Below are 27,406 nucleotides of genomic sequence, written 5' to 3'. Positions count from 1 at the left end.
GTAGGTCGTTATTATACTTATTTTCAAGCTCTCGGTGAGCTGATTATAAAGAATGTTCAAAAATGGGATTTACAAAAAAATCTGAAAAAAAAACCAATTTTCGAGAAAAAAACCCTCTAAATTATTAAATTTCAGTGTTTTTGTACTATTTGTAGATTCCTTGCATTATAAGCTTTAACTTAACTGTAAGCACGGCGTGCTTTGCTCAAGTTTGAAGAAAATTGGGTCTCGCCACGAAAACTCTGGGATTACTGTAGTTTTCGTGGTGGGACCCAACTTATTACATGCTGGAGCAAACTAGGTCATGATTATACTTATTTTAAAGCTCTCGGTGAGCTGAGTCCATAAATTGCAATGAAAAATGGAAAAAGAAAATACGTTTTATTCGAAATTTGAAAAAATAAATGTTTTTTTTTCGAAAATTCCAACAGAAAGGTAGAAAATCACATGGAATGAATTTCAAAAACATGTCGATTATTATTAAGATATTCCAACTGCATTTTTGTTTCTAAATCCGCCAATTGTGAAGCTGAAGATGCCAATTGGAGCACATGAGTATCGAAATTGGCTCCGCCGGTACGCCGTTCGCCGTAAACCACTTTTCCGTCAAATTCATCGACTGGAACGTTGAAATCACTGTCAACTGTGGAAATTGTGGCTCCGAGATGCTCTTCGATTTCTCCCAGCATCTGAAGTTACGGGGGATTGGAGGAAAATTTGAATTTTTCTGCGAAAATTTGAAGTTTTTAGGTGAAAGTTTGAATTTTTCGGTCAAAAAATAATATTTGCCGAAAACTTCAACTTTTTTGGACGAAAATTGGGATTTTTGAGTCGAAAATAAACATTTTTCGAACGAAAATAGGCCATTTTTTCGGTGAAAATCCAACATTTTTTGGACGAAAATTCAAAAAAATTATTAATTTTTTGGTCAAAAAATTCGATTTTTTGGTGAAATGTTCAAATTTTAAGCTGAAACTTAAAAAAAAAATTTCAGCAAAAAAAAGATCAATTTTTGGGCAGAAAAAGTTTTTTTCTTCTCAAAATTTCCGAAAAAAACTTTTTTTTTCAAAATATTCCATTTTCCATCAAATTTTCAGTACTTTTTTCTCCTGGAGCCATATTGTGCATCCTCCTTTCGAAATATCCTTAGTATTCGTGCAATTGACTCCTCGGCTCCGACATTTGTGATACCATGCTTTCTCCTCGTACTCCGATACCAAACTAATCGATAATCCCATACGTTCGGCGCGTCCAACACGTCCGATACGATGTACGTACATTGATTTCTCATCCGGCAGAGTCACACTGATTACTGAAAAAAAAATTAAAATTTATTTTTGAAATTTTTGAAAAAAAAAATTAATTTTTTTCAGAAATTTTTTCGTCTGAAAATCCTGTCCAGACTGATATTTTAAAAAATTCGAGTTCAAAATCGAAATCCTTGTCAAATTTCGCTCTGAATTCCTAAAAGTAGAAGTCTCTAGCTCAACTTCGAAATTTCGGGGTTACTGTAGCCCCAAAAGTACGCAAACACCGACTACCGTAACCCCGAAACACCGAATTTGACGCAATTTTAAGCTAGAGCACGGGAAATTACGATATAAGCGTAAAAATCTACGAGGAACTCGAATTTGACACTGAAAATTGCCTAAAATCGCCGGAAACACTTGAAAACTTACCAAAAGGCACTCCTTGAACATCGAGGCCACGAGCCACCACATCGGAGCATACCAGGAATCGAATAATGCCTTTCTTGAAACCTTCCAGTGAACTTTGACGTTCTTCAGCCGATCGGTCACCGTGAAGGCAGGCAGCCGAGAGATCTGCGGAAAAATGGGATTTTTGAGATTTCAACGGATTTTTTCACGTAAATTATATCGAAAATCGAGATCTCCGCAAAATTTGGGTCTACGCTCAATAGACTAGAAACCGCTAGGTCAAATTTCGAATTTTTGGGTTACTGTAGCCCCAAAAGTACGCAAACACCGACTACCGTACCTTAAAACACCGAATTTGACGCAATTTTGAGCTAGAGTTCTGAAAATTTTGGGACTGACTAATCTAGGTCTGGAGACCTCAAAAATTTCATGAAAAATTAGGGAAAATTAACAAAATCCTAGTTTTTCTCGAAAGTTTGTGAAGAAAATTGGTCGCAACTCGTTGTCAAATTAGAAATTTATAATTTTCAAGAGAAAATTCAGAATCTCCGTCAAATTTAGGTCTAGAATCAGAAAACTAGAAGCTTGCAGCTCTATTTTGAAACTTTCCGGGTTACTGTAGCACCAAAAGTACGCAAACACCGAATTTCACGCAATTTCGAGCTAGAGCTCTGAAACTTTGTGTGATTAACTAATGTGGCTATGGAGAACTCGAATTTCGCATTTTTAAATTTGAAATTTCAAAATTTCCATACTATTCTGCTGAAGAAAGTGTTCCATATGATCGCACTGTTGTTTTGTTCGGCAAAAGACGATGGCCTTGTCCATTTGAAGTGCGTGAATTGCTCGGACAACATAGATCCCCTTGAGAATCTTAGTTCCTAGCGATATCGTGTCCTTGTCAGTGGTTCCCGGGCGAATTTGATCTCCATCGTGTACGTGATCATCTTCAAGATGGACCTGCTGATGCATCTGACGGATCCATTGTTTGTCTTCAGAAGCATCAACATGACAGACGACATGATGTACGTCTGCAGACACACAATCTGCTCCTTTTAGATCAATCCATTGGGGAAATGACATGTGACGGTCTGCGAAACGGCAGACTTCGAAATTGTGAAGAGTTGCCGAGCACGCGATCACCTGGAAATTTGTGTGGATTTACGGGAGTTTTTGTGTAGATTTACATGGTTTTTGTGTAGATTCACGGGGATTTTTGTGTGGATTTAGTGGGTTTTCCGTGTAGATTTACGGCGGGTTTTTATGTCGATTTACGGTGGTTTTAGTGTAGATTTACGGCGGGTTTTTATGTCGGTTTACGGTGGTTTTAGTGTAGATTTACGGCGGGTTTTTATGTCGATTTACGGTGGTTTTAGTGTAGATTTACGGAGCTTTCTATGGAGATTTACAAGGGTTTTTGTATAGATTTACGGGGATTTTTTTTGTGGATTTACGGGGTTTTTATGTGGATTTACGGTGGTTTTAGTGTAGATTTACGGAGCTTTCTATGGAGATTTACAAGGGTTTTTATGTGGATTTACGGGGACTTTTATGTGGATTTACGGGGATTTTTGTGTAGATTTACGGGGGTCCTGTGTAGATTTACAGGGATTCTTGTGTGGATTTACGGGGTTTTCATGTGAATTTATGGTACGATTCGTAACTTTTTCCATGGTTGTGGATTTACGGGAGATTTTCGTGTAGATTTACGGGGTTTTCTATGTGGATTTACGGAACTATCTGTGTAAATTTACGGATTTTTGTGTAGATTTACGGGATTGTTAGTGTGGATTTACGTGGATCTTTTGTAGATTTACGGGGATTTTTATGTGGATTTACGGGGATTTTTGTGTAGATTTACGAGGCTTTCTATGTGGATTTAAGGGAGTTTTTGGGTGGGTTTACGGATGATTTTATGTGGATTTACGGGTGTTTGTGTGGATTTACGGGGATTTTTGTGTAGATTTACGTGGATTTTTTTTGTAGATTTACGGGTCTATCTATGTAAATTTACTGGAAATTTGTGTGTATTTAAGAGGGTTTCTGTGTAGATTTACGGTGGTTTTAGTGTAGATTTACAAGGGTTTGAAGTAGATTTACGGGGTCCTACCTGTCGCCTCGTTCCATCCTGAGCCACCAACGGCAGAACTCTGAATATGGACTCGATTTGATGCGCACAATTATTTTTTCCAGCCAAAAACTGATCAATCTCATCGATTACAACGAATTGGAGATTTTTTGTGGCCAACTTCCCGGTATGAATGAGATCGAAAACGCGAGATGGGGTACCGACGACAATATCACAGCCAGTTTCCAGGGTACGGAGAATTTGATTCATATTTTCTCCGGCAGCCAGTGTTACGCATCTGAAATTGGAGAAAAAATTGTGAAAAAAATGAGAAAAAAACTCGAAAAACGGTGATTTTTCACTAATTCGCTTCGAGACCAAAAATTTCGCTCATTTTTCAATATTTTCATATTTTATTAGTTTCATTGAATTTGTCTCGTTGAGAGCTTCAAAATAAGTATAGTCATGCCTAGGTTCCGTCAATTTTGGCAAATTTTGGGTCCCGCCACGAAAATCCCTGGATTACTGTAGTTTTCGCGACGGCACCGAAAACTTTTTAAAATTGACAAAACCTAGGCATGATTATACTTATTTTGAAGCTCTCGGTGAGGCGAGTGCAGTGGGAAACGAAAATTTCAGAAATAATGAAAATTATGGAAAAATTTTCTCAGAGCGAAAAGTTCTAATTAAAAAAAAAATTATTTTGAAAATTGTATAGTCCCGTAGTTTCTCTAATGTGCATAAAGCTGCAAACATTTCAGAAAAAGCTGAATTTCGAAAAAATTAGAAATTTCAAACGTTTTTCTGGAAAAAAAAGTACAATTTCGCTGCGAGATCCAAAATTTCGTTTATTTTTCATTATTTTTATTATTCATTACTTTTATTGAATTCGCCTTGTCGGGAGCTCTAAAATAAGTATACTCATGCCTAGGTTCCGCCGATTTTTGAAAAATTTGGGTCCCACAACGAAATCTTCCGGGTTACTGTAGTTTTCGTGGTGGGACCCAAACATTTTCGAAATTAACGGAACCACGTCATGATTATATGCATTTTGAAGCTCTCGGCGATATAACTTCAATGAAAATGAGGAAAACACCGTAGAACTGAAATTGTGCAAAATTTGGGGTCTTAAAGGGAATTTTCCCAATTTTGTCTTTTTTTGGCCAAAATTTCTTAAATTTTCACTCAATTCACACCTAATCTTAGGAGAATCCAATACAGAAGCAAACGTTTGAATATTCTGGAAAGTTTGCTGTACGAGTTCACGAGTTGGCTCCAAAATCACACATAACGGAGTGCTCGAATCAATCGATAATTGCTCGGCGGCACTCCACCATTTCAAATTTCCGTCTTCCGCCTGAGCTACTGCCACGTATTGTGTTCCAGGTGGGTATTTGAAGGCCGCCGAGCCACCGAAATTCACGCCGAGACCAGAATTTTGGCATAAAATCGCCGGGTAAAGACACGTGGCGGCGGTTTTGAACTTCTTATCGATTTGATAGGCCACCGGGAACTGAACTCCGTTTTTGGACCACCAGATTTTCAGCTCGTCCAGGTCCAAAAAACAGCCGAGCACGTCGTTTGTGGTGAAAGAGGTACCGTAGTCGTCGAATTTCTTGCCGAATGACTTTTTGCCAGTGCCGCCATAGCCGAAACTTTCGAAATCGGTGCCTGGAAAAGTTTGAGGTTTTTGGAAAAAAAAAATTTTAATTCTAAAAAAAAAATTTCTTTGGAAATTTTTTTCTGAAAAAATATTTATTTCAATTTTCATATTTTTATTCGTATTGGGTTCACTGAGAGCTTCAAAATAAGTATAATCATGCCATATTTTGCTCAAAGTTGAAAATTTCTGAGTCTCGCCACGAAAACCCTATGGGTTACTGTAGCTTTCGTGGTGGGACCCAGTTTTTTTTTTTAATTTGAGAAAAGTAGGTCATTATTATACTTATTTTGAAGCTCTTCATGAGCTTTGTTTAACTAAACTACAAAACAATTTTTTTGGAAAAACATTTAATTCCAAAAAAAAATTGTTTTTTGGAATTTTTTTTTAAATTATTTATTCAAATTTGTAATAGTTATATCCGTTTTCAGCTTGGCGGGGGCTTCAAAATAAGTATAATCATGACATATTTTGTTCAAAGTTGAAAATTTCTGGGTCCCGCCACGAAATTCCCAAGGATACTGTAGTTTTCGTGGTGGGGCCCAAACTTGTTCAGAAAATGTGGAAATTGGCATTGTTATACTAAATTTAAAGCTCTTGATGCCCAATTTTAACTTGAACGAAAAAAAATTTAAAAAAATTGTCGAAAATTTCTAATATTTATGAAATTCGCTTCGAGACCCAAAAATTTTTCGAATTTTTTAAACATATACATTATTAAATATCACATCGAATTCGCCTCTCCGAGAGCTTTAAAATAAGTATAATCATGACTAGGTTCCGTCAATTTTAAGAAATTTTGGGTCCCGCCACGAAAATCCACGGGGTTACTGTAGTTCTCGTGGCGGTACCCGATTTTTTTTAACTTTGAGCAAAGTAGGTCATGATTATACTTATTTTGAAGCTCTCAGCGGAGGAAATTAGATAGAAAAATTTTAATTGTGAAGTTTTGGGTCTCGAAACGAAATTTTTCGAAAAATCGGAAAATCACGTTTTTTCAACGTTTTTTCGCCAGTTTTCGAGTAACTTTCGGATTTTCTGCTAATGTTAGCCCATTGATTCGGTTTTCTCGTATGTTTTTGAATTTTTTACCGGTTTTTGCAAGATTGTTTCCCTAATTTCTGTGAAATTCACACGTTTTCCGATATTTTTGGGGAGTTTTTCAGGATTTTCTCGAACTTTTCTGACTTTTTCTGGAGTTTAAGCTGGTTATGAGCGAAATTTCGCGGTTTTTTTAACAATTTTTCGATAGAATTATCAATTTTTTATGTTTCTTCCTGATTTTTATCGAATTCTCTTCTATTTTTCTCGAATTTTTACCAATTTTCAGGCTTCCCGACAGCGTTGCCCAGCCAACTCTGCACAGTCCATCTCGGGTAACTGTAACTTCATAATAATATTTTCCATTTCCATATAATCCGGCCGTTGCACGGGCTCCGTGCCACTCTTTTGCCACGCGGCTCTCGCAATTGAGCCCCGTTTTATCGATTTGTAGGCTGACGTCACGATCTTCGCGATTTAATTGAAATTCTCGCGAATTTTCCGGTTTTTGACCCGAGTTTTGCGATTTTTCAGCCGATTTTCGACGTTCCCACACAATTTGAGCGATTGGAAGGGAGAAGGCGCCGGTTTTGCCTGAACCCGTCTCGGCTGCCTGGAAATTAACGAAATTTTAGGATTTTCAAAGATTTTTCGCTTTACAATTAGTGCATCGGCTCCTCCAAGGATCGCTGGAATTGCCTCGGATTGTACGGCGGTTGGGAGACTGGAAAAAAAAGAAAATAATTGTTTTTAATAATTAAATTTTTTTTTTTTTGATTTTCTCAGATTTTTCACCACTTACGTCCAATTTAATGAGCTTAAAGCATCGGAAAGCTCCGGAATAATTCCAAATTCTTCGAAAGCTGTCATTTTTCAGTGAATTTCAGCGAAAAAATGAAGAAAATCGCTTGAAAATGACAGAAATATTGCACAGTTTAATATTTGTTGATTGGAAATGCAAGAGCGCCCCATTGACAAAATTTCGACGGCGGGAGTTTAAAATTAGTTTTTTGTTAAACAGAAATTCACCATTCTTCGGGTTTTCTGTGAATTTTTGCAGGATTCGGGACTGAAATACAATAAAATTTCATCGACAAACAAGGAAAATCATAAATTCGTACAGCGAATAACGCAAAAATCCAAAAATTTATTCGAAAAACACACAAAACTGATCAATTTTGATCTACCAAACGAATTTCACACGAAATCTCAATTTAAAACAAGAAGAAAAAACAAAAAATTAATGAATCGTTGAAAGACATCCCCAGAGAGCAAGATAGAAGGACGATGATAGGCTAGAGAGAACATTCACAAAATCGATATTATTCAACAGTGCAGAGACCATTCACAGCTTTTTGTCCGGATGGACAGGATTTTACTGAAAATTTGAGTTTTTAGTGGGGAAAATTAGAAAAAAATTGAAATGTTCCATTCGAGACCCAAATATTCTACTTTTCACATTGTTTTGTAAATTTTCAATATCATTTTCGGATTCAGCTTTCCGAGAGCTTTGAAATAAGTATAATCATGACATGTTTATCTCAAATTCGGGCTATTTTGGGTCTCGCCACGAAAACTACAGTAACCCAGAGAATTTCGTGGCGGGACCCAAAATTTCTCGAATTCGAGCAAAGTGGGTCATGATTATACTTATTTGGAAGCTCTCAGCGAGCAGAATTCAAATTTCAGAATACCAACTTCTAAAAATAAGAATTCGATGAAATTTTCCGTAAAAAATCAACAACCCACCACATTTAACCTGTGACTTTCCATCCACTTTCGCAATCAACTTTACCATATAACTGGGGCAAGTGATTTCAGCTTCATCTGTGTTATTATCGCGACTTGCTGATACCGAACAGCACTGATATTTTTTGGTGAAAACGTGAGGCAGGCAAAGGTACCCCTGCGGGCACCCCCGGGCCAGCGGGTCGCATTGGACGGCTTCTTGAGTTGATGGATAGAGAAGGGCGTTTCCACGTTCACAACCTCCTCCTGAAAATGTTAATTTCACTTCAATTTGGAAAATGAAATATCGAAAAAAAAATTTGTTTCTATTTTTTCTATTTTTCCATTGTAAGTATGGCTCATACATATTTTCGAATTCTCCGTAAAATTTTCCCCCGATTTGGCCGGCCATGGCCCAAAAATCGGTCATTTCATCGAAAAATCAGAAAATTCAGGGAAAGTGGGTAGCAGTGGCTCAGATGGATAGAGGCGCCCCCTGTAGGAAATCGACCGAGGTTCGATTCCCGGTGGTGGTAAAAAAATTTTGTAAGGTGTGATTGATGGGAATAGAGTGTTGAAAAAAGGATAATGATGATTTTATTTTAAGAAATTGAAAAAAAAATTTTTTTCTTCAATTTTCGAATTTTTTTTATTCAAAAAATTTCAATTTTCTGGAAATATAAGCTTAATTTCTGAACTCTCCGTGAAATTTCACTCCGATTTGACCCAAAAATCAACAATTTCCGCGTAAATCCGAAATTTTTGGAAAAGGGGGTTGCAGTGGCTCAGGTGGGTAGAGGCGCGCTTTGTAGGTAATCGGCCGGGGTTCGATTCCCGGTGGTGGTAAAATTTTTTTGTAAGATGTGATTGATGGGAATAAAGTGTTGAAACGGAATATTGAGTGGATTTTTGAAAAAAAAAACCACAAAAATATTTTTTTTTCACTAAATATTTATTTCGCTCCTCACCTCGTATCCTATTCGAATTGCTCTTTTTCGTTTGTTTGGAGCAACAAAAGTAGTCCTTCGCCGTATTAGAAAACTTGCATTGGTACCCATAAGGACAACTGGTGGTGGCACACGATTTGGCTCTCCCGTTCACCAAGTACGGGCTCATTTGAGCCGGGCAATGCTGGGCCGGAACTTTTATCGGCTTGGACTTCTTTGTCACAATTATGGCTCCAACTGTAGTTGAAGCTTGAGTTGTTGGGGGCTCTGTGGGCTTTTCCGTAGCGTTTTTCGGCGAATTTTTAGGACCACAGCACACATTTTGGCTGGCAACTTCACTAAATTGACACTTTAAGCCTACTGGACAATCATCATTTGTTAGAACACACGAGACAAGCTTCTCCTCCACAAAATGTGGCTCTTCTGACATTATCACGCAAATTTCGTCCTTTTTCGGCGGTTTTTTCACCTCTTTTTTACAGGAATTTCCGTCGGGGAGCTCTCCTTTCGCACACCCACAGATTCCGGAAATACAGCGGGAATTTGAAATACATTGGAGAGATGATTTGCATGATTCGCCCATTTTTGCGCGGTTCTCGCACTTTCCGTCGAGCCGGATTTGGTCGTCGGAGCAGTCGCCGTCCACGCACTCTCCCTTGAGCTCGGTTTTGTTTCCGGTGCACCTGGAAGAGTTTTGAGTAGTTTAATTGAATTTAGCTCATAGAGAGCTTTGGAATGAGTATAATCAAGACTAGGTTTGCTCCAAAATGGGTCTCGACACGACAACTACAGTAGCCCAAGGTTTTCGTGGCGAGACCCATCTTGGAGCAAACCTAGCCATTATTATACTTATTTTGAAACTCTCAGTGAGCTGAAACCAAGTATAATAGAATAAATTAACCAAACGTCACAAAATTTAGAAAAATTGAAAAAATAACTTTTTTGAAAATGTTTTTCTGAAATTCAAAAAATTTAAACTTTTTTGAAAATTGTTAAACAAATTTGAATTCCGTTTGCCAAGAGCTTCTATATGTATAAGTATAATCATGACATACTTCCCTTCGGTTTGGGTCCCGCCACGATAACTACAGTAACCCAAAGTTTTCGTGGCGAGACCCATCTTGGAGCAAACCTAGTCATGATTATATTTATTGTGAAGCTCTCGATGCTAAGAATTCAAAATTTCTGTTTGCGAAACACATAAATATGTAACTCAAATCCTTACTTGCAGGAATTCTGAACACAATCCGCCCCTTCTACACATTCCTCATTGGTATGACAGCCTCCGCCAACTTTCACTCGTACCACACAACCGCCGTCAACCATTGCCTCGTTATCCCCACAGCCTGAAAAATTGAAGTTGAGGTGCTTTAAAAACTTTTTTTAAAAAAACTTTCAAAAAAAAAAAATTTTCAAAAAAAAATTTTTTTTTTCCGAAATTTGTTTTTAATTTTCCAGTTTACCTCCTTCTTCTTTACTACAACAAATATTTTTGCTCTTGTGAGTTGTGCTCTTCACACATTCGTATCCGTCGGAACACATGTCTGGTCCCGGTAGGCATTCCTGAGAGTTTCCGTCGATTGCGATAAAGGCGGCTCGGCCTGTCGGGCAACCTGCAAGAAATTGGATTTTTGGCCTTGAAAATGAAATTCAGCTCACCGAGAGCTTTGATTTAGGTATAATCATGACATATTTTGCTCGAACTTGAGAAACTTTGAGTATCACCACGAAAACGACAGTAACCCACGGGGTTTCGTGGCGGGACCTATAATTCTTCAAAAGTAGGTCATGGTTATACTTAAACCAAAGCTTTCAGAGAGCTGCGCTCAATTTTGAAAGATTCTGATTCAAGAAATCTAAAAAAATTCAAAATTTATAATTTCAAAAAAAAAACTATTTTGGGATTTTTTTTTTCAAAAACCCTAATTACTTTTCTTTTTGGAGTTTGATTTTATTTCAGCAGAAACTTCAATTTAAGAATAATCATGACTTTCGTTTAAAAAAACTTGGGTCCCGCCACGAAATCTACTGTAACTCCGGGGTTTTCGTGGCGGGACCCAGATATTGTTCACTTTAGAGAAAAATAGGTCATGATTATACTTAAATTGAAGCTGTTTATAAGCTGAAAACAAATCTGACAATGTAAACTTGCAAAAAAATTGTATTTTTGAAAAATCTGAAAAAATCGAAAAAAAAATTCGACTTTCTTTTCACATTGTCTTAAAAATTTTTATTTTCCACATTTTTTCAAATTTTTTAGATTTTGGTAATTTTATACTATCATATTTGGTTCCAGCTCAGTAAGAGCTTAAATTTGAGTATAATGATGACTAGTTTTGCTCCAAGATGGGTCACGCCACGAAAATCTCCGGGTTACTGTAGTTTTCATGGCGGGACCCCAATTTGGGCAAACCTAGCCAATATTATACTTAAATTGAAGCTCTCAGCAAGCTAAATTCTAATTTTAGAGAAAATTTTAAATTTCACCCACCTCCACTCTGCCCACAGCACTGGAACTGTCCTTTTTTGGCAGAAAACTGGCAGAAAAAGCCTGTCGGGCAAGATTTCGCCTCTCCAGCCGTGCAAGCTCTCGTCTGATTAGACCTCTTATCAATCAGGGCAAACTGTTTAATCGGACATCCATCATCGTAGATCATAGGCTTGACGGCCCGAGTCGGTCTGGTCCCACAGCACTGATATTTCTGATTATTCAGTGACCATTGGCATGTGAATTCCACCGGACACGTGTCATCCGACATAAATGGGTCACACGATTTGACCACGCCCTCTTCTTGGACGTAGGCGTATTGTCCCGGTGGACAACCGTCGTTTATCCCGTGTGTTTCCTCTCCTTGACAGCAGTAGAAGTTTAGGGTGTCTGGTTGTTGTTGGCAGGTGTAACCGGTCGGACAGAAGGAGAATCCCTCATTTGTGCAAGTTGTCGGGAGCTGCGTCTTCTCGTCCTGGTGGAAGGCTACCTCACCGGGGCAGATTGCTGGAAATTGGGTAGGCTTTGGCTTATTCTTAGGCTTGGCGCCAGTGGCGAGCGTTAGCTCGCCACTGACGCTATTTAGGCTTGGGTTTATAGCGTTTTTTTTTTTCATTTTTCAAAGGGTTCCCGTTGGCCGATCAAAGCGAAATTTAACAGAGAGTCGTATAGGCCACCAAGAAGCTTAAGTCTGAAGTTTCAAATTGATTCCATCAAAACTCGCCGAGTTATGGAGCTTAAGGTTTTTCAAAATGCCCCTCAACTATTTTTTAAAATTTTAAAGTTTGGCGTTTTGTCAGTTTTCGGTCTAAGCTCACGAAAATTTAATGACAGCAGGACGGCAGTGAAATAAGTTTTCTTGTGAATTTTCAGCCGATTTCGATTTACAGGAGCCGAGATATTAAGCTTCTAAATTAGACAAAAGTGATTAGGTTTAGGTTTAGGCTTGATTGCTGGAATTTTGAAATTCTTGATATTAGGTCGATGCACCATGTTGTTTTTTTCTAGAATTCAATTTTACAAGGTGTTAAAGTGGAGGAGGTGGGACATGGTGCATCGACTCCTTTAGGCTATATCTTGGCTGTTTCTGGTATTGTTAGGAAACTTTTTGACTAAAAAAATATTTGTCATGACTTCTTCTATAATTTCCTAGTTGCTAATTTTTTGTTATCTCAAAAATGAGCCGAGATATGGTCTTCGTTACTAAAAAAGCAAAACATGGTCGATAAGTTTAACGACATTCAACTTTGACTGCGCATATCTCCGCTGGGTTTGGTGACATCAAAAAATTGTCAACACACAAAATTTAAATCATACATTTTTCTACAACAGTGTAGTTAAACACTTTTTGATATCTTAAAAATGCGCCGAGATATCAGCTATCAAAGTAGAGCCAGACTTGGTGCATGGACACAATCCAAGTGGTTAGGATTTTTAAAAACTCACGATTATGCGAGCAGCAGTATCCCTGGAAGGCGCCAGCCACCTCGCTCATACACGCGAACCCATTTGGACAAGAAGACTGTAATGGAGAAATATGACATTGCACCGGGAGCTGTGTAGTCGCATATCGATACAAGGATCTTCCCGACGGGCACATCGATCCCTGAATGTTCCCACAGCAGTAGTACTTATGATTAGACTGGGAGAATCTGCACAGATACCCTCCTGGGCACTTTCCATCGGCCGCCATTGCACATTGCCGGGGGCTATTGGTCCGAGGATCCATGAACGCCTTCTCGCCGCTCGGGCAAACACCCTGACCGTCTGAGCCACAGCAAGTGTGCTCCTGGGTCAAGGCGTTCAGGGTGCAGTCGTAGTTGATTGGGCAGTTGTTCTGTAGAGCAGTATTACATACGAAGGGCTTATTGGTGTTGGGATCCTTGTATACGGTATCTCCGAGGGAACAGCCTGCCGACATACAAAAGTCCTCGCATTCTGAGACTGAGTTAAAGGAGTTTAGGGAGGTGTCACAGCCGTTGGAGGTGTAGGAGCTGCAGGTTTGTAAGGCCATGTTGAAGTAGTATCTGAAAGAATGTATGAGTTGTCTCGCCTGCCTACGCATGCCTTCTGCCTACTGAGAGGTCTGTGCCTGCCTGGTACCAGGGGTGAGCGGCAATCGGCGATCGGCGATTTTCGTGATTTTTCGGCGATCGGCGATCGCCGATTGCCGATAAGAAAAATAGAACTCGGCGATCGCCGATGAAATTTTATAGTCCAAGATAGACCCCTCTGAAGAAGGAAAAAGGTATATTTTCGGACTATTTTTCACTACTTTTCGAATTTTAAGGTATCAAGGAGTGCTTTTCGTTGCCTAATATTCCTGTTTATATAAAAAATTATTTGAAAGAGCTCTTAAAATTAGGATTTTAAAATTGAAAAAAATTAGACGCACACTGATCGGCAATCGGCAATCGGCGATCGCCGATTTTTTTTTGGCAATTTGTGATCGCCGATCGCCGAAAAAAAAAGTCTCGGCGATCGACGATTGCCGATCGCCGAAAAAAAATTTCCATCGGCGATCGGCAATCGCCGAACGCCGATTTTTTTGGGCGGCTGCTCAGCCCTGCCTGGTACCTGTTGGTAGGCAGGCACAGTCGGTTTGCAGGCTTTGTTGTTATAGTTAGGTAGGTAGGCCGCTATAGGCGCTAGGTAGGAACTGTAGGTTTACATAGGCGCTAGGTAGGCAAGTGCTCTAGTTAGGCCAAATTTGAAAACTTCGACTGCGTACTCCTCTTGGGCAAGTAAGAAATGTTGGTTTTTCAAAATATCTGGAAGAATGTAGGGCTTGTGTAGCTTGCCTACGCCTGCCTTGTGCACAGGCTTCTAATTTCCCCCCATTTTGCAAATGGAAGAGGTGGCCGTGAATAAAGCGAACCTCGACCGGGGGTCGCGAGCGCGCGACAAACGGGAAAACTCAACGAAATTTCGCATTTTAAATGAAATACAAAATCAAACGAAAACGTGTTTTGAAACCGATAAAAGCAACGAAAATGCGAAATTTCGTTGAGTTTTCCCGTTTGTCGCGCGCTCGCGACCCCCGGTCGAGGTTCGCTTTTTTCTCGGCCACCTCTTCCATTTGCAAAATGGGGGGACATTAGAAGCCCGTGCTTGTGCCTACATATATGACTATTGTCAGTGGCACTGTAGGCTGGTTTCGGTGGTTCTTTAACCTCATGAAAGGATATTTTGAGTTGAAAATAGGTTCATACCAGAAAAAAGAGCAGAATTTTCAAAAAAAAAAAATTAGAAAAAAATCAAGTTTTTCATATTTTTCCCTAAAAGAGCCAATGTTTTCGAGCAAAATGCAATTTTTACAGCTAATCTTAATGTTTTTATCAATTTGCTTGCTTCACATGTTCCCCTCAAAATAGTTTCATTTCAAAAATGAGCTTTTCCACTCATAGTTTCATTGAAAATCTCCAAAAACTATAGAAAATCATTGCAATTATTTTAGAGGCGGAGTCTCTCCCCACACAACACACAGCGCACCGCGGAACTCGGGAGGTGTCGGCCGCCGCGCCGACACACTCCAAAGTGCAGCGCAGTGAGTGACGGCTGTGATGATTTCCTATTGCCGTTTACCCGTCTGAGGAAAACCGTGCTTGATACAACTTGGAAAAGGCTGAGCCGAGCTTTTGGATTGAAACAAGAAATTTTTTGACTAAATAGCCGCTTGTGGTGTAGTGGTTAACGAGTTAGTTTTTTGGGCAAATGGTCGCTGGTTCAATTCCTAAATAGTTACCTTGTCTGACCGCTTCCACTGCTGCATTTCGGCAACATTCCCATTTGCGGTGGCTTTGAGCAAATCGATACTGAAAACATATTGATCTTTCTCGCAAACATTCGCCAGAAAGTCGATACCTTTCGATGGACAGCACCTTCTTTGCATCACCCCGTTCGCCTCTACCACACTGCAATCATAGCCAACTGGACACGGCTCGTGTGTCGAGCACGAGCGGACTTTTGAGTTGGCTCGGAGCGGGCTCCCGCCGTTCGGACAAACTGAAAATTTTGAATTTTTGGCGGGAAAAACAAAAAATAGGTCAAAAACTCACTAGCAATTTCGCAATAATTTTGGCATTTTTCGATTGATGGGAAGTTGTTGGAATTGCCGTCACATCCCAGGAATAGGTAGGATTGGCACTCCTGGAATGAAATAGGGATGTGTAGTCCTCTCGGACTAGTAGAGAATTGTCGATTTTTTGTACTCCTCTCGGAAAATGGGATTTTGAGATTAGAAAATTTTTGGGAATGAAAGAAAAATGTTACAATTTTATAAAATTAGATCTTTGTAGACCTCTGGAACAAGTGGATAATTATTGATTTTTCGAAGATTTGAGCGAGAATTCAACTTTTCTCTGTGTACTTCTCTAGGACAAAACACACCTACCTTCGCCTGATTATTGTAATAATATCGATAACTGGAACCGGATCCGCATCCGATTCCTTTATTCACTTGCAGAGAACACGTGTAGGCTTTGCTGGGACAACATCCATACACCAAACCGTCAAAAGTGCACTCATAGTTGGCTGGGCAGGCTGTTCCGCCGAGCCCCTCGCCGCATTGCATGAATTTTCCAGAAAAATCCACGTAAGCACGTCCTTGTGGGCATTTTGGTTCGGCTGAAAAGGAAAAAAAAATATTTTGTGAAAATTTTGAACAGGGTGATCATTGTACGAAAATTTTCCAAACCGCCGAGAATTATCGATTTTTAAGTACTTTTAATTGCCTTTTCGCAGCTTTTTCTTCAAATTTTCCACAAAATTCTTACACTTACCGTTAATATTTTTACAATAACTCTGACACTCGTTCAGTGAATTGAAGCGATTATTGTTTCCCTGGCAGCCTGTGTAGAGGAATGATTCGCAGGTTTTCGTCTCCGCATTGTACCAAAATTGCCGGACACTTTGTTTGCAGTCTCCAACTCTGAGGGGCTCGGTGCAGAGGGTTTCTGGAAAAATTTGAGTTTTCAAAAAAACATTTTTTTTCTGAACTTTTTTGTCGAAATTTAATTTATAGCAATATTGGTTTTAATTTTTGAACTCAGCTCACCGAGAGCTTTGATTTGAGTATAATCATGGCATACCTGCTTGAATTTGAAAAAAGATTCGGTCCCGCCACGAAAACACCAGGATTACTGTAGTTTTCGTGGTGGGACCCAATTCGAAGGAAATTAAGCTATGATTATAGGCAAATTTAAGCTTTTGTTGAGGTTGACATAAATTTATTAACCCAGAAAATAATTAAATTCAGATATTGAAAATTTTTCGAAAAAAAAAATCGGAATTTTTCACAACTTTTTTTTTTGAGAAAAAAAATTAAATTTCAGTCAGATTGAGTAGAAATTTTGAGTTCAGCTCACTCAGAGCTTCAATTTAAGTATAATAATGACCTACTTTCCTCAATTAAAAACAAGTTGGGTCTCGCCACGAAACCCCTGGGGTTACGGTAGTTTTCGTGGCGGGACCCAACTATCTTTAAACTCGAAGAAACTAGGTCATGTTTATACTTAAATTGAATCTCTCGGTGAGCTAAAAACAAAAATTGCGCTTTAAAACTTGAAAACCAAAAAAAATTCCAATTTTTCTCCAAAAAACACATTTTTATTCTTTTCTTTAGCCTCACGTGGAGTTGGACAGCAGACTTGATGCTCCATGGCACATGTATGGGTTGATGGGCAGTCCGTGTCTCGGGCACATCTCTGAGGGGACCCATTTCCATTGGTCAGGGGGCTTCCGTGGGGACATTGCACTGGAAAATTTGACTTTTGAAATTTCGTTGTAGGACCCGAAATATTTTTGGAATTTTTGAAATAAAAGGCGTTCAGATGAGTTTAACGTGCAGAAGAGCTTTAATTTCAGTATAATCATGATTAGGTTTGCTCAAACTTGAATTTTCTGGGTCCCGCCACGAAATCACCAGGATTACTGTAGTTTTCAAAACTTTTGTCAAATTTGAGCAAACTTAGTCATGATTATACTTATTCAAAAACTCCTGACAAGCTAAATTCGAATTTTTTTTTGAAAAAATGTCATAAAAGTTAAAAATTGTTTGGAATTTCAGAAAAAACATTTCAAAAGTTTTTTTCCCCAATTTTTGTTTTCAAATTTTCTGAAGTTTGGCAAATTTATTCTATTATATTTGGTTTCCAGAGCTTACTGAGGGCTTCAATTTAAGTATAAAACGACTAGGTTTCGTCTTAATTGGGTCCCGCCACGAAACCCACGGGTTACTGTAGTTCTCGTTGTGGGACCCAACTTTTCTCATAATTAGCGGATCCTGGTTATGAATATACCCATTTTGAAGCTCTTGGTGAGCTTAATCTGTTTTCGGCATTTTCATATAGATAGTTAGCGAATTAAAAATGTTCGAGGCAAAAATTGAAAAAAAAACACCTTTTTTTTAAAATTCAACTCACATCTGGCACAAAACAGTTGACAATCGGCTTGATTTTGGAAATTATTGAAATTTCCCAAAAATCCATTAAAAGTGAACGGATGGCATTGCCCATCTGTTGGATTATAGTAGTAACGGGTACTGATGCCCACTGCGAAGTTGGCGGCTTCACCGGTAAGCTGGTCAAAACGGTGTCCTGCATCATAGGGAGTATTACGGAGAGGATCCTTGGATCTTGCACCAGCTTCACTGCAGATTGATTCTGAAAATTGAAAAAAAAATTTTTGGAAATTTTTTTTCAGACAATTTTTTTTCAGACATTTTTTTGAGTTTCAGAGACGTTTGTTTTGGAGTTCAGCCTGTTTAGAGTTCCAACTTAAGCATAATCACGTCATACTTTTCTCAAACTTGAGTAGTTTTGGTCCCTCCGCGAAAACTACAGTAACCCGGGGTTTTCGTGGTGGGACCCGTACTGGAGGAAAGTAGGTCATGATTATATTTAAATTGAAGCTCTCAACAAGCTGAATACAAAAAGTACCAAGAATTAGAAAAAATCAGAAGAACAATTTTCCAAAATTTTCAAAACCATGTTTTTTTGTCATTGAAACTGATTTTTGTCAAATGTATGTTAAATTTTCGAGTTCAGCTCACTGAGAGCTTTGATTTAAGTATAATCATGACATGTTTTGCTCAAAATTGGGTCCCACCACGAGAACTACAGTAACCCAGAGAGTTTCGTGGCGAGACCCAACTTTCTCCAATTTGGAGCAAAATGTGTCATGATTTTAGTCAAGGTAAAGCTCTCAGTGAGTTCAGTTCAAAAATTATAATGAATTGGCATTTTTACGTAAACTGAAAAAAATCTGAACAAAAAAAAGTTCCAAAAAAACAATTTTTTTTTAAATCCCACTTACTTCTGCTCGCACAACACATTGACTGACTAGCGACTTCTGTGCACACAAATGGATCCGTACAAGGATTAGCAGTGGAGCATCCGGTTTGTGGTAGACGAGCACTGTTCGGAGACCCTTTGGTGGAAAGGTAGGCTGGATTTCCACGTGGACAGGCTGAAATTTTTTTAACTTTTTTTGATCGGATTTTGCAAATCGGAGATTTGTGTGTAGAATGATGAGAGCTTTCAGAAAAGTACAATCATGATCTACTTTTTTCTGACTGCGGTTCCCACCACGAAAGCTACAGTACCCCCCGGGGTTTTCGTGGTGGGACCCAACGTGGGTAGATAATAGTCATGATTATACTTAAATTGAAGCTCTCGACGCGCTGAAGATGAACTTATAAATAGCATTCCAAAAAAATGAAAATTGTTTCATTTTCTGAAAAAAAAAATTTCGAAAAAAAATTCTAAAATTTTAAATGTCTTTTTTTAGTCATTATCTCAAACAAAACTGCGTTTATCTCATCGAGAGCTTCAAAATAAGTACAAACATGACATACTTCCCTCTTTTTCGGGTCCCGCCACGAAAAAAACGGTAGCGCAAGAGTTTTCGTGGCGGGACCCAAATCAACCAAACTAAATGGAAATATTGCATGTTTATATTTGTTTGAGTGATCTCAGTGAGCTGAGCACAAACACGGGGTTCTGGCCTTTCTCATTGAATTTTCGCGCTCCATTGACAATCGCCTGACGGACAACTCGTGGGAAAGTCGTGTACACCACGCGGACAACAAAATTTTGTTTTGCAACTAAATGGGTCCGAGAGAATCTACACAAATTCTCTCGGACCCAAAATGGCCTAGTTCGGCAAACTCTGCCATTTCGATTTATGAGGGAAGCCAGAATTCCGTGCACAAACAAATAAAAAAAATTTTGGAGACTATAAAAACTGAGAAATTCTGAAAAAAAATTTCCACAAAAAAAAACTCACTATCTTTGCAGTAACTCTCACAATGGTCCAGAGTCTCAAAATTATTCGGGGACACTTCTGAGCCAGTTGGATCGAACAGAAACTGCTGACAAGAGCCCATCACAGAGTTAAAATACCATCTTGGCACGGAGCCAAGTGCATCAGATTCTCCTTTTTTCGGTTGCATGCAGGTAAAAGCTCGATTCATACAACATACACCGATTGGATGGGAACTTGTATCCATTCCCTGATCCTTCCAGAATTTCGAGTTGTCTATGCAGTCGTACAGGTCGGAGACATCCTGTGGCTCCGGCTCATCTCCTAGCTGGAAGTTTTTGGAAAATTGAATTCTTCACAAAACAATTGCAATAATTGAATTCAGCACAATGAGAGCTTCAAAATAATTAGAATCATGGCAAGGTTCCATCGAAACAATTTTGGGTCCCGCTACGAAAATCGTCGGGGATACTGTAGTTTTCGTGGTGGGACCCAATTTTGAGTAAGCATTTTTATACTTCTCATGAATCAGCTTTGTTTAACTAAAGTACAAAAGAGTCACTCAAGTGGAAAATTGAGAAAACTAGAAAAATTAAAAAAAAACATTTTGGAAATATTTTTTAATTTTTTGAAAATTCGCAAATTCTCCGTTTTTTTTTCAAATTTTGTTACAAAATTAACAATCGGCATGCTAAGAGCTTCAGCTTAAGTATAAACATGACTAGGTTCTCACAATTTTTTGGTCCCGCCAGGAAAACTACAGTAACCCGAGACTTTCGTGGTGGGACCCGAAATTGCTTTATTTGGAGCTAGATAGGCTATGGTTATACTTAAATTGAAGCTCGCGATGAGCAGAGCATTATTTTTGCATTTAAAATTAAAAATTGAGAAAATTGCGAAAAATCTTTGAATTTGGGTTTTCTTTGGAAATTTCGAAAAAAAAACAGTTGCAAATTTTTTTTTCAAAAAATCACAAATATGAATCCTACTTGTTTTATTGCGGTCCAGCTCGCCAAGAGCTTCAAAATAAGTATAATCATGACATACTTTCCTTCGGTTTGGGTCTCGCCACGAAAACTACAGTAACCCCGGTGAAATTCGTGGTGGGACCCGAAATTGTTCGGAACCTAGTCATGATTATACTTAAATTGAAGCTCCTGGCGTGCTCTATTTGGATTTTCACTCCAAACTCAAAAAAAAAACTCACGAATCCCCGAACCGAGCACTTGAAGTCGTGCTGTTTGCCCAAAAGGTCCTCCTCTCGTTTTGGAGTGTCCGAGCTGTGCGGGTTGCACGGAGCAATTGTTACACTGGTTTTACCTGAAATTTAATGTACTGAAAATTCTGAAAATTATCCTGAAACTTACCAGCAGCCGCTGGAAGAACCACCAAACTCGACGGCGAGTCCGGAGGCGGGAGGGAAGGCAGCGGGCAGGATGGCTCGGAGCTTGTGGACCACACGCAGAGGGTACCGTCTCTGGAAATGGTTAAGGTTAGTCATCTGGGCTCACGGAGCATGAAACCAACTTGGTCTTAACTGCGATCATATCCTCCGACGGGCACATACATTGTCCGTTTTTACAGTAGGAATCTGGCCAGACCGATGCGCATTGGGTATCGTAGAAGCACCCGGAATCGGATGGCGAGATTTCTGAAAATGTAGGTACAAGTTAGTACCTATGCCTATTCCTACCTGCCTACCCATCTACCTATTTGCCTACTTAATTCGACAGGAATTGTATAGGCAGAGTTTAATTAGGCAAATGTGAGAAGCAGGCATGATGCAGGCTTAACGCAGGCATACGGTAGCCCAGAAGCTAGGCAGGCTTTCGATAGGTCCGATGTAGGCACAAGCTAGGCATGGGATATGCTTAAAATATACACAAACTAGACTCAAAGTAGCCATGGGTAGGTGAAAGGTAGGCATGAGCTCGGCACAAAATAGGCAGGATGTAGGCGTAAAGTAGGCTAGATGTATTCACGTAAGCTTCAAGAAGTAACCTTGGCTAGGCAACGGTGAAGGTAGGCATGTAGACAAGTGGGCAAAATGTAGGCATAGGGTAGGCACAGAATAGGCAAGATATAGTCCCGCAGACTTTGGCCATGCTTATCTATATGCAAGTAGCCATAAGGTAGGCACAAGGTAGGCAGGATGTAGGCACGTAGGCAAACTTACTTTCATAACAATAAGCATCGACAGCGACATAAGTCGATAGACATCTACATTGACCAATTGCACAGAACATTCCGCCAAGGCAATCTGTGTTAAAGGAACATACGTCTCCAACCCGACCGGATCCTAAAAAAAATTAAAATATGTAAAAATTCCAATGATTTTTTTTTCAGTTTTTTCAACTTTTTTGTTTTAACTACCAAATTCGTATTCTACTCACTCTCGGTAAGCTGAATCATTATAAAACAATTAGAATTCATAATTAAAAACTTTTTGAAAAAAAATTCCGACATTTTTGTTCTCTCTAAAAAAAGCTTACCAGAAGTCCCCTGTGAGTGGAAAACCTGCATAGCCGGATCCACACAATCCCGGGTACTCAGACTGAAATGCACCCGTCCATCCTCTGAGCAAATCTCCTGCTTCCAGGTACCATTTGTGCACGTCAAATAGGAACTGTGTTCGATATCGATTTTTCTGGAAAGTTAAATATTGATATGGAATGAACTCAAATTTTCAGAAAAATTGAGTTGTTTCACGAATTTTCAGTTAGAAATTCAAATTTCTCATAGCTCAATTAGTACACTCCTAACTTTTCAGAACACTAGCTCAAAATCCTGTCAAGTTTGGTTGATTGGAATACGGTAGTCGGTGTTTGCGGACTTTTGGAGCTACAGTAACCCGGAAATTTTCAATATTGAGCTACCGGGGTCTAGTTTTTTGTGTTCGAGTCCAATTTTTGCAAAGATTTCAAATTTTAACATAACATTTTCGACATACAAACTCGAAGATAATTTTCACCCGTCTCCTTGGCAAAATTAATCATAACTGAAGTTCAAAAATTTTTCCACAAATTTTTTGTTAAAAATTGGAATTCTCTATAGTTCATTAGTAAACTCCGAAATTTTTAGAGCTCCAGCTCAAAAGCTTGTCAAGTTCAGTGTTTGAGTACTTTGGCGCTGCATGCAGTAGCCCGGAAAAGTTTTAAAATTGAGCTAGAGAGAATTCTAGTTTTTTGAGCTTTGGCCCAAAATTTTAAGGAAACTCTGAATTCGAACTTTGTATACGTCGTTGGAGTACTGTAGTCTACGAAAAAACTCACTTTGTCCTTGGATTACAAAAAAGAAAGGCTTCTTTGACATCTTGGCTTATTTCACATTTTGTTGAGAGCTCTGCTTTTAGGCTGCAGTTTGAGCAAATTTCATTGATTTGGCATTCTGGGAGAGCTGGAAATTTGATTTTCAACAATTTCTCAGCTCAAAGAGTTGGTACTCACCCTCAGAAGCTCCCAGGGCACCCCATATTAACAGTAGGTACGGTATCATACCTGAAAAGTTTTTGGAATGAATTTTAAAGAAGAGTATTTGAGAAATAAAGAAGTTAGAAGTTGAAGTATGCGGCCGACATCTCACGGTTTTCTAGGCCCTATTTTTGGAACCGCCAGATGTCAGCCGCTCTAACTTTGTTTAGGGCAAAGCTAGAAAAAAGTTGTCAACTACGAAATTTTTTAGTGCAATATCAGTTATATTTTTTTATTTAAAAAACGCTATTACACTTGCTGTGAACAAAGTTAGAGCGGCCGACATCTCACAGGTGTCTATAATGCCAACCCGCTATGTGTCGGCTGCTAGGACTCCTTTCAGAGTGGAGCTATAAAAAAATTTTTCACTTACAAAACCGTCTAACTTAATACCGTCTACATTTTTGTTGTTGACAATATTTTTCTAGCTTTGCCCTGGAAAAAGTTAAAGCGGCCGACACTTTATAGGTTTGCCTTTTTTTGTTCTTTTTTTCTAATTGCGCGGGATATAACTTAAAATATGGAAGTAAATAATGAATATAACCACGATATTTGTACATTTGAATGACCGCTATCAATTACTTTCATAAATGAAAAGCAAACACGGAGCTCTAAAGGGTCAACGCGTGAAAAATCACACTTGAAAGTTAGCGGTGCGGTGCTTGTTGAAAAACACTTGAAATTTTGGGGTTTTATTGACAAAAGTGTGGAAAGTGAGAAGAAGTTTTGATTTTTCTGTAGAAAAACTTGCTCACCTGGCTGGTCCGGAATCTAGACCAGTGAGGTGTCGGCGGCGCTCATTTCAGGAGCCAGCTATAGAAAAGTTGTCAACTATAAAAATTCAGTTATGCAGTGAACAACTTTTTTCCAGCTCTTTACTTGAAAATGTTACAGCGGCCGACACCTTCCGGGCAGTGGCCCAAAAGAAACCTACGAAGTGTCGGCCACTGTAACTTTTTTCAGGGCTGAGCTTGAAAATTTTTTAACCACACAAATGTAGATAGTGTTATATATTAAACAGTTTTGAGAGTTACAGCGGCCGACACATCGCTGGCCCAGACAGGCAGCGTCCCAAATGAAACCAGTGAGGTGTCGGTCGCTGCAATTTTTTCATAGCGGAGCTAGAAAAGAATTGTCAACTACAATAATTTAGATAATAATATATTTAAAAGTTTTGCAGTTGACAGTTTTTTAAAGCTGTTCCTTGGAAAATGTTACAGCGGCCGACACTTTGCGGGCACAGACAGACTCGTCCCAAAAGGCCGTTTCAGGTGTGAGCTAGAGAACGTTATTAACTACAAAAATGTTTTTAAAGCTTTGAAAGTGACAGCGGCTGACACTTCGCTGGCCCAAACTGGAAACCTGCGAAGTGTCGGCCCGGCCGCTGTAATTTTTTTCAGAGCAACTCTAGAAAAAAGCTGTGAACAACAAAAATGTTGATAAGAATATACTTATGTTAACACTATTAGTTTCAAATTTAAAAAATTATCAATTATTTAATCGGTCAGATCAAAAAGTGCAGAAAGACGGGAAATTAAAACTGAATGGGGTCGGCTACGGCGGCGGCGGCTCATTTTCAATTACCTCATCTCATCTCCCACCCACTTCTGAAATACACGATCCTGCTGTCCCCCAGTGTGAATAGCCGATCTCTCGTCGCCTTACACTCTCAATATCCCACACTATTTCTCGATTACGTGCTCAAATAGTATCGGAACGGGCGAGAGGGATATATATCTTTATGGGTAAACAAACTGAACAGTTCGAGCTTCTTCATCTTTTTCGAAGCTCCTTGACCAAATAGTATACGGCGGCGGGGAAATGTGTCAAGAGTGTTCGCGCCTTGGACGCCTTTTTTTTGGAGGTTTTGTTCCGATCGTACTGGAAAAACATTGAGGATTGGTCAAAATTGAAGGGGATCTTACGATTGTTTCACGAAAAAGTCCTAAATCACTATGCAAGAGTACTCAGGAATTTCACTTCATTTAAAGGTATTAGTCGAGTCGATAATTTTTGTTGGAAACGCAAGATAATTAACTTGTATAGGTCAAAGTTAATTTCAAAGTTTAACTAATCTTAGGTAATCTTTGAACCGTCATAACTCTTTTTTAGAATCTAAATTCATTTATCGATTTTCATAATTACAATATACATACTCAAGTTAATATCATTAACAGCACAAAACGTGTCCATACTCGTCGCCCGATCATCCACATATCCATTTACACGATGATATGACGTGGCACTGACAAGCCATGTGCCACCGGAAGACGCGAAATTCGGGATTAGGGCGGTCTGGAATATATACTTTTGAGTGCAAATTTTGTCGGTGGTGGTGCTCACGGGCTTCTGGTCTTCCTCAATGCATTTTTGGCGTTAATCTACCACGACCATGGCCGAGCTCAAATGGCCTAGTTCGGCAGACTTTTACATTCAAAAATTCGTGGGAAGCCAGAAGCGCGTGGCTGCTCCAAACACTTTAATTTTAAAACTCTGTAATTTTTTTTCCGGTTTTTATTTTTTCGAATGTAAATGAAAAGATTCCAGAAAGTCGTTTTGAAATTATTGGAATTGGAACATTTGGTGATTTTAGTATAAACAACTAAATTAAAATCTATATTTTTATTTCATAAGCCTACGTCTAAGCTCAAGCCTAAACCTAAGCCTGATTCTAAGGCCAAGCCTAAGCCGACGCCTAATCCTAAGCTTAAACCTAAGCTTAAGCCTAACCCTACGGTTAAGCCTAAACTTAAGACTAATCCTAAGGATAAGTCTTAGCCTAATTGTAAGCCTAAGCCAAAGCTAATCCCGAAACTATGAAATTTTACACTGAAATTGTTAGGTTTAACACAAAAATTTGCGAGAACTCGAAAATTTGTAAGAAAATAGATAAGAAAATGTTTTTCGAATTTTTTCGGCGAAAAAAAAAGAAAAAAACTCACTTGAATAGCTGCCTGAACTTGATCAACGGCGATTGCCTTTGGATTTGTAATATTTTGCAATGCATTGAAGACTACTTGTCTTAAATCCTTATTTGTACAGAATAGAGCGTCGACTGAAAAAAAACTTTGAAAAGAATGTTTTTTCTCAGATTTTTTTTAGTTTCAAATCAAAAATAATTGTTTCCCAGTAAAAACTTACTATTCGGCAAAACTCCACGATCATCATTTCTAACAGGAAAACTGTGTGAAAACGCAAAAAATACGTGGAACAGAAGCAAAAATCGGCGCATTTTCCGGCAGGTGCATCTGGTGACACTGTGTCAGGTGCTCGAAGAGTCAATTAGACACCCCGATAAGAAACATTTTAATTATTCATTTTCTTCTGATAAGTGATAAGGAACATGGTGACGATTTTTCGAAAATCGGGGAGAATGCAAACGCGCTTCGTTGAGAATCCGGCGAAAAAATCTGGAAAAAATTGATATTTTCTGAAAAATTGGGATGTTACTGTGCATGTTTCCGAAAACCCCGATTTTTTGTGATGAAAATTACCAAAAATGTAGTTTTTTTTTTGAAAAGTTGACTGAAAATTCGAATTTTTCGTAAAAATTTCATCAAAAACCCAAATTGTGCAGCAAAAAAATTTGTGGCCTAACTTTTTGTTTAGGTGGCCTAGGATTTTTTTGTTGACAAATGCGAGAAAATGCGAAAAATTACCAGAATATTTGAATTTCACGTGAAAATTTTATCATAAACCCCAAGTTTTGCATTTAAAAATTGGTGGCCTAACTTTTTTCTGGTGGCCTAGAAATTTTTACTGAAAAATTAGAAAAAACCGCAAAAAATTAGAAACAGTTAACTGAAAATTCGGATTTTTCGTTAAAATTTCATCAAAAACCTCAAGTCTTGCAACAAAAAATTGGTGGCCTAATTTTTTTGTGATGGCCTAGGAATATTTTGCTGCAAAAATGCGGGAAAACCGCGTGAAATTAGAAAAAGTTAATTGAAAATTTGAAATTTTCGTAAAAAACTTCATCAAAAACCTCAAGTTTTGCAAAAATTTGCAACAAAAAAATTGGTGGCCTAACTTTTCTTTAGGTGGCCTAGTGATTTTTTTGCTGAAAATTCAAATTTTTCGTAAA

General features: G+C 38.7%; 3 protein-coding genes and 5 non-coding genes across 10 annotated transcripts; 3 read left to right on the top strand and 5 right to left on the bottom strand.

Annotated features, from left to right (window-relative positions):
- Positions 1-368: 368 nt before the first annotated feature.
- On the bottom strand, positions 369-7,488 carry Y55F3BR.1 (ATP-dependent RNA helicase DDX1). The gene is made up of 9 exons (NM_067603.7): positions 7,230-7,488; positions 7,088-7,151; positions 6,707-7,040; positions 4,923-5,397; positions 3,769-4,024; positions 2,414-2,801; positions 1,680-1,823; positions 1,101-1,312; positions 369-689 (listed from the first exon to the last, which is right to left on the bottom strand). Exons 1-9 carry the CDS (start codon positions 7,295-7,297, stop codon positions 444-446), a joined length of 2,187 nt encoding a protein of 728 aa, NP_500004.2. The 5' UTR covers positions 7,298-7,488; the 3' UTR covers positions 369-443.
- Y55F3BR.13 lies at positions 4,152-4,204 on the top strand. Its single transcript, NR_052896.1, has one exon. It is a non-coding gene; the product is annotated as an Unclassified non-coding RNA Y55F3BR.13 (non-coding RNA).
- Y55F3BR.14 lies at positions 4,718-4,787 on the top strand. Its single transcript, NR_052895.1, has one exon. It is a non-coding gene; the product is annotated as an Unclassified non-coding RNA Y55F3BR.14 (non-coding RNA).
- A 66-nt stretch (positions 7,489-7,554) lies between the features above and the next one.
- Positions 7,555-23,349, bottom strand: Y55F3BR.2 (the record flags this gene model as incomplete). Of its 3 annotated transcripts, NM_001307529.2 has the most annotated exons (23): positions 7,555-7,805; positions 8,177-8,422; positions 9,124-9,785; positions 10,328-10,448; positions 10,566-10,715; positions 11,594-12,097; positions 13,037-13,617; positions 15,336-15,405; positions 15,455-15,595; positions 15,649-15,739; positions 15,984-16,216; positions 16,372-16,545; positions 17,220-17,345; positions 18,013-18,252; positions 18,905-19,057; positions 19,877-20,180; positions 21,060-21,172; positions 21,220-21,329; positions 21,380-21,503; positions 22,029-22,151; positions 22,345-22,499; positions 23,125-23,248; positions 23,299-23,349. In NM_001307529.2, 23 exons carry the CDS (start codon positions 23,345-23,347, stop codon positions 7,750-7,752), a joined length of 4,650 nt encoding a protein of 1,549 aa, NP_001294458.1. The 3 variants fall into 3 exon arrangements, with proteins under 3 accessions (NP_001294458.1, NP_001294459.1, NP_001294460.1); NM_001307530.3 differs by lacking the exons at positions 21,060-21,172; positions 21,220-21,329; positions 21,380-21,503; ... (2 more) ...; positions 23,125-23,248; positions 23,299-23,349 and having other exon boundaries at positions 7,750-7,805; positions 19,877-20,099; NM_001307531.3 differs by lacking the exons at positions 15,336-15,405; positions 15,455-15,595; positions 15,649-15,739; ... (11 more) ...; positions 23,125-23,248; positions 23,299-23,349 and having other exon boundaries at positions 7,750-7,805; positions 13,037-13,604.
- On the bottom strand, positions 15,064-15,199 carry Y55F3BR.17. Its single transcript, NR_052894.1, has one exon. It is a non-coding gene; the product is annotated as an Unclassified non-coding RNA Y55F3BR.17 (non-coding RNA).
- Positions 15,146-15,223, top strand: Y55F3BR.9. The gene has a single exon (NR_001499.1). It is a non-coding gene; the product is annotated as a small nucleolar RNA Y55F3BR.9 (small nucleolar RNA).
- Y55F3BR.12 lies at positions 19,307-19,529 on the bottom strand. Its single transcript, NR_052893.1, has one exon. It is a non-coding gene; the product is annotated as an Unclassified non-coding RNA Y55F3BR.12 (non-coding RNA).
- A 2,077-nt stretch (positions 23,350-25,426) lies between the features above and the next one.
- On the bottom strand, positions 25,427-27,060 carry Y55F3BR.11 (Ground-like domain-containing protein). Its single transcript, NM_001047576.4, has 3 exons — positions 26,464-27,060; positions 26,265-26,377; positions 25,427-25,617 (listed from the first exon to the last, which is right to left on the bottom strand). The coding sequence occupies exons 1-3, from the start codon at positions 26,552-26,554 to the stop codon at positions 25,444-25,446; spliced, it is 378 nt and encodes a 125-aa protein (NP_001041041.2). The 5' UTR covers positions 26,555-27,060; the 3' UTR covers positions 25,427-25,443.
- Positions 27,061-27,406: the final 346 nt, after the last annotated feature.

This window comes from Caenorhabditis elegans, chromosome IV (assembly GCF_000002985.6).
Source record: "Caenorhabditis elegans chromosome IV".
Classification (NCBI taxonomy): domain Eukaryota; kingdom Metazoa; phylum Nematoda; class Chromadorea; order Rhabditida; family Rhabditidae; genus Caenorhabditis; species Caenorhabditis elegans.
Note: the sequence above shows the minus strand (reverse complement) of the source record. Positions and strands in the feature narration are given on the sequence as shown.

Excerpts from the sequence above, each read along its gene's own strand:
- Y55F3BR.1 (NM_067603.7), bottom strand. The coding sequence starts at position 7,297 with ATGACAGCTTTCGAAGAATTTGGAATTATTCCGGAGCTTTCCGATGCT. Across the intron at positions 7,152-7,229 it reads TTAAGCTCATTAAATTGGAC|TCTCCCAACCGCCGTACAAT; the intron begins GTAAGTGGTGAA and ends TTTTTTTTCCAG. Across the intron at positions 2,802-3,768 it reads AGGATGGAACGAGGCGACAG|GTGATCGCGTGCTCGGCAAC; the intron begins GTAGGACCCCGT and ends ACAAATTTCCAG.
- Y55F3BR.11 (NM_001047576.4), bottom strand. The coding sequence starts at position 26,554 with ATGCGCCGATTTTTGCTTCTGTTCCACGTATTTTTTGCGTTTTCACAC. Across the intron at positions 26,378-26,463 it reads TCGTGGAGTTTTGCCGAATA|TCGACGCTCTATTCTGTACA; the intron begins GTAAGTTTTTAC and ends GTTTTTTTTCAG. Across the intron at positions 25,618-26,264 it reads AAGTTCAGGCAGCTATTCAA|ACCGCCCTAATCCCGAATTT; the intron begins GTGAGTTTTTTT and ends TATATATTCCAG.